Below are 12,405 nucleotides of genomic sequence, written 5' to 3' on the forward strand. Positions count from 1 at the left end.
TTCAAATATACACCAAGAACAACTTTAGCATTAGCTGATCATCAACATTTTAAACAGTGATACAGAGTCTCAAAAAATGACTTCGGCTTTGAAAGTCATATATAATCAAATAATATAATAATTATAACAATAATAATCAAATAATATAATAATTACCAAATCCTAACAGAAGCACTGTCTAGCTCACAAGAAAAGACAAATAAGAAAAAACTGCTGACACCTAAAGGATTAAGTGATACTCGTTGGTCATGCAGACATGATGCAGTTAAGGCACTTGTTGTTGGATATGACAAGTTTAAGGTGGCTTTGAAAAAAATTTCAAAGGATATTGTTCGCAATGCCGCTGCTGGTTTTCACAAGCAAATGTGCAATATCGAAATTGCGCTGTATTCATTGTTTTGGAATGAGATATTGGAGCGATTCAATGCCACAATGATACTCCAGAGTCCTGAAATGGTATTGCAGTCTGCAGTAGATGCCCTTACTTCACTGAAAGCATTCGTGGAATCAAAACGATAAATGTTTTGCTCAATATGAAGAACGTGCAAAGAAATTATCTGGTTCAACTGAACATTTCCAAGCTCAACGTCGTCAGCGGAATAGAAATGTTCGCCTCAATCCATTGGGTTATGAAACTGGAGATGAAGTTCAGCAATCCCCAAGTGATCAGTTTCGCACAACAAGTTTTATCCCAGTGATTGACCAATTTAATGTCTCACTTAACTAGACATAATAAATGCTTACAAGAATGTATGTGAGTATTTTGGCTTTCTGAATCGCCTTGATGAAATGAAACCAAACGAAATAATGATGTCTGCGAACAATTTGGTTAACAAGTACAAGCCTGACTTAGAAGAAAGTCTCGGAAATGAGCTTGTTCAATTTTCAGCCCTTCTAAAGCTCTATATGGATGAATGTGATGCTAATGCAAATGTGCCCAAAGAACTTTTCTTTTACAAAATTCATCTCAAGTTTTCGAAATGTAGAAATCCTATTCAGGATGTACTTGGTCCTAATGGTCTCTAATTGTTCGGGAGAACGATCGTTTTCTAAATTGAAACTTATCAAAAACAGACTAAGGACCAACATGAGCCAAAATCGACTTTCTTATTTGACACTAATGAGCATAGAATCCGATTTACTACGGGAGATTAATTTCTCAAATATTGTGAAAACATTTGTTTTGCATAAAGCTAGAAAGGCTTACATTTTTTTATAATCTTACAAATTTTTACAAAGTTGAACAAAATACATGTTTATATCATTATATATTTTATGTCTATTGATTGTTTTTATTTGTCCATACATTGCTTTAGCATTACCCCCAATTTGTATGATAGTCAAACCTTATGCGGAGTTACTATATAACACATTACATTACAATACAATTTTAGTACCGGTAAACAGTACTAAACGTTAGCTATGCTTGCTTGAAAATCTTTCTCGAGGGCCCCCACAAATTTCAGTGCCGGATTAAACAATTGTTTAATCCGGCCCTGTATATATATATATATATATATATATATATATATATATATATATATATATATATATATATATATATATTCTTATAGACGAAACAGACTTTTCTGGTAAAAAAAGTCTTTTTCAACCATTTTTAGACGACTTAATGTAATGTAGGAAGTACATCAAGTTTTATTGTTTTTAAAAAACCGCAATAATAATGGTTAATAAGTTTTTTCAATTATTAGTGTTTCTGTTTTTGTTTTTTTAAAACATAATTTTAAAATAAACGCGGAGTGTTGCTACATTGACTATCTTACGGCCTGCTGCCACAATGAAGTTTTGCTGCATCAGCTATCTAATAGCCTGCTGCTACAAAGAAGTGCTGCTACATCTTATTGCTTGCTGCCAGTGACGGATCCAGAACTTTTTGGTATTTGAGATTTAACTTCAATACATGGAGCAAACTAAAAACATTTGTATTTTTATTTTTATGTCAAATAATGATGTTTTGAACAAAATGCAATAATTGGAGGCTGGAAACAAAAAAGCTCTTAAACTTCATTAACTCCCTTACCCCCCCCCCCCCCTCAAACCCCGAGCGTGATGGTCAACAAGTTGATGAGATATTTTTTATACTTTTCTCAACTAGATTCATATTCATTGATAAATTAAGTTTAATAGTATTATCTCTCAGCGTTCAAAAAATATGACCAAATAAAGTCTCCCTCATGAGAGGGTTACAGATTTTATAAGTTTATAATTTTTGAACACTGAGAGATAATATTATGAAACTTAATATTTTTTGATGATTACGAGTCTAGTTGAGAATAGTATAAATAATATTTTATCAACTTGTTGCCTCTCACATTTAAGGGTGGGGTGTGTGATAAAGTTAAAGGGCTTTTTTGCTTCCAGCCTCCAATCGTTGCAACTTTTTGCAAAGCTTCATTGTTTGATATTAGTACAAGTATACAATTGTTTGGAGTTTGCTCTATGTCTGGAAATTAGCAATGTCAAACACCAAAAATCTTATAACCTACTGCTACAATAGAGTGCTGGTATATTGATATTTTATGCTTGCTTCATGTTTAAAAAAAGTCTAGAGTTGGCATTGAACCATTGATCAGTGAAGGATCTAGCATTCTTTGTTGTTTGAGATAGCTAACAGACATGGCGCAAACTCCAAATATTTGTATGTTTATACTTATGTCAATTAATGGTGCTTTGCAAAATATTGCGATGATTAAAGGCTGGGAACAAAAAAGCCCTAAAATTTCATCCCAATTGTCCCAAACGTGAGAGCAATAAGTTGGTAAAATAATTTTTTTGCTATTCTTAACTAAGTTTATATTCATCGATAATTTTTAAGTTTCATAGTATTTTCTCTTAGTGTACAGAAATTATGACCATATATAGTTTAAAAACCCCTCAATTTGAGGGGTTACAAATTCTATATAGTCATAACTTTTGAGCGCTTAGAGATTGTAAAACAATACTTATAATTTATCAATAAATATAAATTTAGCTAATGATAGCAAAATAGATTATTTCATCAATTTACAAGGATAAAATGGTAGAGTACCATTGAAAAAGCCCTACATAAGCAAAGTAAACAAAGCCAAACGACTACAATTTGCAAAGCTTTATATTAATGAACCACAAACATTCTGGGAATCTGTCCTTTTCACCGATGAGTCAAAATTTAATGTGTTTTCATCAGATGGAAGAGTTAAAGTTCGGAGAAAAACAAATGAAGCATTTAAAAAATAAAAATTGTGTCCAATGGTGAAGCATGGTGGAGGAAGTGTTTTAGTGTGGGGGTGTATGAGTGCTTCAGGTGTAGGAAACTTGGTTTTCATTGATGGAAATATGGATCAAAATGTGTATTTAAACATTCTAAAAAATAATCTGGAAGAAAGTGCCCACAAATTGGGACTTACTAAGTCACTTTTTTTTCAGCAAGTTAACGATCCAAAACATACAGCCAAACGTGTCAAGGAATGGCTTATATTTAAAATAGCTAAGCAACTTCATACACCCCCACAATCTCCAGATTTAAACCCTATCGAACATCTTTGGGATGAATTGGGTAGAAGAATTAGGAACCATGATGTGAGGAATCGGCAACAACTACAATCAGTAATTATGAAAGAGTGGGGCTCAATCACTCCAGAAATTACCTAAAAATTAGTTGATACTATAAAAAACAGACTGCATAAGATAATAAAAGCTCGTGATGGAAACACAAGATATTAAAACAATAGCAAATTGAGTTTGCATAACAATTTTATTTGATTTTTGTAAAGTGGATGAAAACTTTTTTGGCGCAAAAAACAAGCATTGTGTAGTTTAAAATGCGATATTTAATTTTCTATTCTTTATTTTGTAAAATCTTTTTTTACAAAAAACATTAACATTATATGGTGAGTTAGCTGTTACTGCATCAAATTTATTATTTTTTCTTTTTTGATGAATTGAATCGTTTAACATAATCACAGTGTTCACATTTTAATTCCAACAAGTGTGCAAATCCTATTCTACTGGAACCAATATCTGTTAAACGTAATGGCTGAAAGCAGTTGTTGCATGCAGTTTTAGCAATCTCCCATGCTTGGTTCTTTAAGAATTGAAAATTTAATAAAAACAAAATAATTGCCCTTTTAAGAATCAAATTTATTCGAATCGTTGAGTTTTCCCTTCACTAGAACAGCAACTAGCTGCTTGATTTGTGGAAGACGATGAGATGGAGGAAGAAGATGATTTTTTATTTCCAACAAAATCATTCCATTTTCGTTTTTTTCTTCTTGATAAATCTTCGATTACCTTTCGATTTCGATTTATATATTCAAATTCGATTACCTTTATTTCCTTGTTTATTCATTTAAAAATAATTTTATTCTAATTAAATTGAAATCACTTTTAAAATGATTAGGTACAAAATGAGAGAAAAGTTAAAGTATAAGAGATTAACATTAACAGACCATAAGCCAATGATATATTATATTTACTAAATGTCTAACTTCGGTCCGAAATGTGAAGCCGTAGAAACCATTTCTTTTTCGGGAAAAAAAACTTATCTAGCTACTTTAATCCCACGGGGGTTACTTTGCACCGGTTTTGAAAAGTTTTTGTTGTCCACCAGCTCTAATAACAATGTTGATTTTTAAATATATTTGGTTTTTTTTGTTTGTTGGGCCATTATCTTCAAATTTCGGAATTAATTTTGAATGATGCTGTCATTTTTAGTGTTGTTTTTTTAATATTTTTGAAGCCATTTTTTTTTACCGATTTTTTCCTCCTTTTAAAGTGGCGTGTACACGAGAACTTAATCAACTTAAGCAAAGTTTAGTTTTTTTATGCAAAGAAACTATCAGTAGTTTAAATTATGCAAAAAAAAAATTTATTAAATTAGACAATTATTTATGAAAGTGCTGTTATGAAAGTTACCCTTGTGATGTGCAACTACTGCTTGATAAAATTTCTAATAAAAAAATTGTGGCGTCAGCCATCAGTTTGTCATTTTTTGAGGCTCTCAAATTGACAAGAACTTCAATTGTGACAAAACCAAAGTTAGCTAAAAAGAAATTAGTTAACATACCAGCAGGAAAATGTTTTTCTCATTTAGAGTTACTTGGCATAGAACTAAATGGTTCCAGTAAAACAGAATCATTAGCTACCCAGCTTCTTGATAACCATTTATTTTATGACTTGGTGAAACCAATTAACAAGCGGATTGATGCATTTGTAATTGTAATAAATTGTAAAAATGAATATTTTCCAAAAATCATAAAATGTTTTGACGAGAATGGAGCAACAGTAAGTATCATGGTAAAATCTTCATATAATTAGAAATGGCCTCTGGACAAAAAAATATTTTTTTTATACGTGGGATATAATAATTGGAGGAATAAGCCCTCCTAAAATTTTGAGCAAAAGAGGGATCTTCTCAGTGCCAGAATTGTTTAATAGTGTGGAATAATGTGAAAACATTGGTATTTTAATTTCAGTTATTTTATTTATGAGATGGCCTATTTTTGGATTTTTTTTTGTTTTATTTTCGATGTTTGTTTATTTAAAAGAAAAAATTACATTTATTTAATAAATTGTTTTGTGAAATTACTGAATATAACCTCATAATTGAATTAACTTTCAGGGCTTTTTTTTTTTTTTTTTAGAGTTTACAGACCATATTTTTAAACATATAAAATATTTTAACTATTTAGATAAAACTCTAGTATCATTAGCTCCATTTAAGTCCTTAAATGAACACGATGTTGAAACCTCCATTATATTTGAAGATCTTCACTCTACCCAACTTATTAAAAAAGTATGTAGTATTTATTTTAATATGAGATTTGCTCGGTATGCACAGTTGTACACTGAAAGTTTAAAAAAGTCTACACTTGGGCTAAGACAACAAACAAATAAACTCCTTTTGTTTAAAGGTTCGTAAAAATGTTTATTAAATTCCAAAAAAACATACGAGAATGTTTGATTAATGTTTCCTAAAATCTTTTCTGATAAGGGCGGGATTGAAGTTTTAAATAAAAAAGCTCAAAGTTATTTAACTCGGGACAGACGCTTTTAGAGCCTTTCTATGAGTTTTTATATTTTATAAAGAACCTAGGCTAATAAAAAACTTATCTTAGTAATAATTAAAACGAGTTTTCGAATGATCTTTAACTTATTGGTAACTTTAGATGCTCTGAACATGCATTTTTAACTTTTATTCCGCACGTCGAATATAGCTTTTGCCCTTATTACAAATGGCGGATTCAATTTGTAAACAAAAAAAGCGGCTTCACTTTTCGTCTAATAAAGTCCCGCAAGTTAGACATCTAGTATATATAATTATCATTGCCATAAACACTCACGTTTTTAAATTAAGTTTTGAATTATGACTTTTTAAACGGAAAACTAACAAGAGTCTGCATATAACACATTAAAATTATGGTTTGTGATTGTATTTTACTGTTTTGAATTCATAAAAACTCAAATGTTGGATGGTTGCTAAGGCGTTGTTAGGTAATTTAATTTTAGCTTTCCTCTACTAAAATGCTATTAAATCAACTTTTACATCATTTTTAAGATTAATAGTTTTTGTATATGTTGAAGGAATATTATAGAATCAAAATATCAAAAAATCAAAAAATTGATTTTTGAAATTGACATCTGATTTTAAACCATTTTGCAAACCATTGTTCTTAAACAGTTTGATACTTTATGACATAAATTATTCTTAAATAAAAAAATTAAATTATCAAAACTTATGAAATTAAGTTTTACTTTAAAAATTACACAATCAGAAACGTCGCAGATCAAAAACCGAGATGCCCTGGAGAGACAAATGTAGTCAGCCATTCTGTTAATCTCTTTGAGTATTTCATTACTCAGAATAAAAACCTGCCTAATTTTAGAGAAATGCAGCTTGAATTTCATGAAATTCAAGGCGTGTAAAACTGCTCCATATTTGTTAATTTTCACCTGATGATCTGATTTTTCCCGCAAGTTCACAATAATCTCTGATGTTCTCAAAAGTCTGAATGTAAATAATTTTAAAATTTGAAACCTATATATTTTGTTTTTGCGAAAAGTTATTTTAAAGTGAAGTAGTTTTCTTTTCACCTTACCGTTGTTTAACCTTTTATGGTTTTATGATACGAATAGTTTATTCTCCTGCATAACAGTTTTATTAACGGCTGCGGCTATATGAAGCTCTCCGACATGATTGTCGGAGGTTAACAAGAATAATGGTTGGCCAGGTAACTTAGTTAATCTTTTACAAACCCCTTTTAAATAGCCAGAAATAGAAAATGAAAAACGTTACTAATGGTCCATAAAAACGCGCGTTAGTTTTACAAATCAACCAATAAAAATTTTTAAACGGTTGATTTTTAAATTAATGCGCGTTTTTACGGACTATAGTAACGATTTTCGTAATGCTAAACTTTTTATAAAGTACGTTTTTATAAGGTTGTTTATGGGTATGCGTATAAGTTCCTGAAGTTGTTAATAATATTTGAATATCTACTTTATTTTTTCAAGGTGCTTTTATACTTTGATTAAAGTTTGAAATTATTACTGTTGTTTGAACAAAGAATGAATATTAAAGTCTATAAGTAATAACACTATTATAGTTTTGTAACTTTTATAATGCAGTTAGTGACTAGAGTGTTATTACTTTTGTAGTCGTAAGTTTATTGTTTTGTTTTGTTTATTATAAATTTTTCGCTAACAAACATATAATAATTTGCTCCTTGAAAAAGGCTTTGCATAAACTAAAATTTTGAAGACCAGATATTTTACCAGATTATGCAAATCGCTTAATTCAACCCTTGTCTATGAGTGTAAATTTTTGGATAAGCTTTACTCCTCACTCAGCACAATCATTTACTACAGTTCATTTTTCTATGAATGTTGTTAGTACTTTATATCCTGAAAAATTGTTGCAATCTCTAAAATAAAATATATATTGGAATTTTAAAAATTTTAAATGCTAAAAAAATAAAATAGATTAAACCATTTAATTTAAATATTTACTTTGAGCTAACTTGCATCAATTCTGTTTTTATTGCATATAAATTTAACTATTAAATTACAATCCAATTTGGGTTGTACCTAAAATCTGGCCCGGCCTGGGCCGGCCCAAAAACGTAAATCCCAACCTGGCCCAAACTTAAAGCCGACTTTTTTTTGTTTTACTAAATGTCTTTGTTTCTGCATAAGAAATACATTTTTTTAAACTTTTTATTGGTTAAATATTTACAAATTTTCAAATAATATCTAAAAATCTGAAAATTTTTGGTTTTTAGAGTTTTTACTAAATTTTACATATTATGTAAAAGGAACTAGTTAGTAAAAAAAGTTCTTTAGAGTGTCTGTATTATAAAATTGTTCGGTTTTCACTGCATTATAGCAATCAATTTGTCTAAATACCCGTATAATGTAGTGCAGTATGTCGGCGATGAATCAACTACTTCATCGTTTCCACATGGCAATAGTAACAAAACATCTATTATAAGTACAGTGCCTTCGGTATTAGCATATCTTGCTAATGAAATAAAAGAGCATAAACCCTAACTCGTGCACAAAAAATCAGCGACAAGTGCAGAAAATATCAATGCCATTCATAGAAATATTAAGCAAGTGCTAAATGTTAGAGAACAGGTTGCCACAAGTCAAAAATTATCCAACAACAGCAAATCTAATTTACACGATATTGCGTTTGGTCTTCCGGATTTTGTTTGGCTAATACAGACATTTCCTGACTTAATTGTTGTTGTAAAAAAATAATTGTGTAGCAAAGACAATAATTCAGTTAAATATCTCTCCGTTTATTAAACTTTTTTTAATAAAATGGGTAGCAAACATTAGGCCACTTTAAATTGCAAAGTTGTTTCCCGTCCTAAAAAAAACTGTTAAGTATGCGGGCGGGCGGCAAATTTTCATTATCTTTTCTAATATTCTTTCATTATTTTTTTTTTACATTTTTTTTTATAGATATGTAAACTGTTAGGTTCTGGGGTTATTTTTCCGACCAGGGCACAGTGGGCCGGATATTAGACATCGTCCCCTCAGTAATGTCTTGTTATATCTACAAATGTAATAAATAAAATGTTCTATCTAATATATTAGGTAAATAATATATATATATATATATATATATATATATATATATATATATATATATATATATATATATATATATATATACATATGTATATATGTGTATGTGTGTATGTATGTATGTGTTTGTGTGTCTGTTAAAATTTAATAGTTCATTTGTCTATTTAAATAGACAAATGAATATGAAAAAAATCACAGTAATTAAAAATTCTCACTATTAAAATTGACATACTGAAACCATCCACAGATTAGAGGTTCTCTGAAGATATTCCTACTTTGCACATTTCCAGAAAATGGTCGGATAAATGCAGATTAGTTTCATTGGAAGAACTTAAAACCATATCATACAACCCTTGAACAGTTAATTCAGTTATTTATCATTGAAGAAGTCAAACGATTTTAAAACGTTTTAAAAAATTTATAGATTTACCAGAGACAAAGAGAAGAAAACACGTTGGATAAAATGTTTACCTAATGCTAATTTTAAAACGTCTAGCAACACTTAATTATATGATCTAATTGACATCAAAACTTCAAAAAGGTAAAACTATAATAACAATTTGCTTCTCAGATAGATTATTCTAAAATTGCAAGATAGATTGCAAGATAGATTGCAAGATAGATTGCTCTCAGATAGATTATTCTAAAATTGCAAGGAACTTTCTACTACTTTTTGCTTTTTTTTTAATTTGGAAATTTCTACAAGAAACCATTATTCTCTGTGACAAGGCGTATGTTACAAAAATTTAATTGTATCAGGAAGTTGCTGTTTTTGAAAAACCAATGATATAAAATCTTTTTCGAAAATAAATATAATATAGATACAAATCAACGTAATAAACATCTTTTCATGTCATTGACGCATTTCCGATCAAGATGGAAAGACGAGTATTTAAAAAATCTGCCTGAATACCATAAAACTTCCAAAGTTAATGGCTCAGTTCTAATTAAAAATGGTGATATGGTTTTATAAGACGATTCCCTTAGGAATTGTCTCAAAAAACTATATCAAAGGAACTTTCTACTACTTTTTTTTTAAACTTCTACTAGGAACTATTTATCTTTCTGACAAGGTGTATGTTACAAAAATTTTATTGTATCAGAAAGTTGGTGTTTTGGGAGAACCATTGATAATAATTCTTATTCGAAAAGTGTTTTAGATGTTATGATAACTTGAAATGCAAGTTAGGAATATATGTTTGATGGTCCTAAATTTCTTTAGAAAATGTTATGAAAACCTAATTTTTATGTGATTAAATTCATTTAACTTTAGATCCAGTAAAAAGGTTATATAGCAAAACAAAGGCAATTATATGTGATAAAAATCTAACTCTAACATTTAATGAAAAACCTTGGTTAACTACAGATGGAACTCTTTTGTTGTTTAACTTTTGTCCACGTTATCAAAAACATACAAAATAATGGACTCAAAAAGCAAGACTTTTTTTTTTGACAATACTTACAATGTTCTTCTTAATCACCACGAAACTTCTAATATCTCAAGCGTTAGCAAGGCTGGTGATTTTATTAAACTTGCTGTCACATAATGGAAAACCTTTAATCTAAAAAGTGTGGGCATATATTTTAGGTTCAATAATGATGAAAAAGCTTCCTCAGAGATCTAAATGATAGGCAAAAAAAGTTTGTTTTGGATTTTTGCGATACAGCATTATGCATGAAAAAAATCAGAAAATAGGCATAAAATATCAACACATGTCACAAGGCTTTTTACAAATTATTGATGTCTATCGGATAATAGTCTATCTGATTAAAACGCTATTAAGAAAAACACTTTTATTACAAATATGTTATGTTAGAAATTTTGTTACAGATTTCTTTGAAACAGAATTTAGATATTTAAGAAGAATATCTTAAGACATATTTTTAAAGTGTTCTTTGAAACCAAAGAACACTTCTCAAAGAACAAAGTCTCTTGTTTACATTAACATGTATTTTGAAACTATGATTTGCTTACCAAATATGAAATTTTGACAGTAAGTTTTATTTTTTTACGTTTGGTCAATATCCAAAATCATTTGAAATTGGTGGATTAAAAAGTCCTTTTGACAATACTGTTCAACGGCTTTTCTTCAATTTGATTAAAGATTAAGTTTGTTTGACTTCCATATTCAATACTTTTATGCTTTTATATATTACTTAATTGAAGTGTAATCATTACAATATACTTTCCTATATTCATTTATAAAAAACCACTGAAAACTTTCTACACCAAAATCAAACAAAGAACTATGTTGTTTCAAACAAAGAACAACCATATTAAGTTTGTCTTGTTGACGTTTACTCATTGACACTTTTTATTATTATTTGGTGACATTTGTTGATTGTATCGTTGCTAATTGTAATATGCCTAAAGTTTGCTGTTTGGAATTTTAAAAGGATTTTTTAATTATTTAAAGCAATATATTTTTATTGAAAAAGTTTAGTTACTTTAGTTCCATTTTTTACTTGATTTGAAACCTGTTGCTTTTTTTCATTTTTTGACAAAATGTTTATTGTAATGAAGTAATGAAGTTTATTATTAAAAGTATGAAAATATTTATAAATTATTTTTATAAATTTATATAAATCGTTGCAGTGTCCATTTTAATTTTCAGATATTTTATAAAGTAAGCCATTAAATAAAGCATAATGTGTTTTAAATCAAATTTTAATTAAATAAAATATTTGAATTTTAAACAAATTTAGATTAAATTTGTCGTTTACATCTTTAAATATCAACCTCCAATTATTGCAAATTCTCTACATTTTGTTTTTTCGCAAACCAAAACATTTTAACAACCACAAATATTATGTTGATTTAAATATACAGTTTAATTTATATCATGTTTTGTGTATTATTTGGCATAAATACATTGACTGGACATAGGAATACCAAGTTCTAAATGTAAATTTAGAAAATTTGATTAATAGTCATAAAAGAGAAGTAAACCATCGTTTTGTTAAAAAGTTCAGTTAAGATAAGTTACTAGATAAGTTTAACTAGATGGCTTCAGTTTAACTAGATGGCTTTAACGTCGCGTAAATTAAGTAACGTTCTTCTGCTTTGAACGGACGATAGAAGAAAGCAGTGGTAGGGACCTCATGTATCACTATACGCCACTGTACATTCAAGGCTGGCGCAATTGATGTGTGATACCTCCCCTTCCCCTATCAATGAGTTTTGTTTCATTATGTCTGCAAATTTAGCTCTTTTTTACCAGCAAATCGGCATATGTAGATCATATAGTACAGTCGGCAAACTTGGACTTTTAGTACTGTCGACAAAATTTTTTTTTTTCTCAAAAAAAAATT

The 12,405-nt window shown here is 29.1% G+C and overlaps 1 protein-coding gene across 4 annotated transcripts in view; it reads right to left on the reverse strand.

The window, feature by feature from the left end:
- The window catches only part of LOC136091349 (uncharacterized), a 71,116-nt gene that overhangs the window by 58,248 nt on the left and 463 nt on the right, over positions 1-12,405 (reverse strand). The window contains exon 2 of one of the 4 annotated variants that reach the window (XM_065818814.1): positions 9,309-9,445. The exons of the other annotated variants lie outside the window; for them this stretch is intronic. Within the exon in view, the coding sequence (XP_065674886.1) occupies positions 9,309-9,323 (15 nt within the window). The 5' untranslated portion in view covers positions 9,324-9,445. The remainder of the gene's footprint in view (positions 1-9,308; positions 9,446-12,405) is intronic. 4 annotated transcript variants of the gene reach the window in all.

Source organism: Hydra vulgaris, chromosome 15 (genome assembly GCF_038396675.1).
Source record: "Hydra vulgaris chromosome 15, alternate assembly HydraT2T_AEP".
Classification (NCBI taxonomy): Eukaryota; Metazoa; Cnidaria; class Hydrozoa; order Anthoathecata; family Hydridae; genus Hydra; species Hydra vulgaris.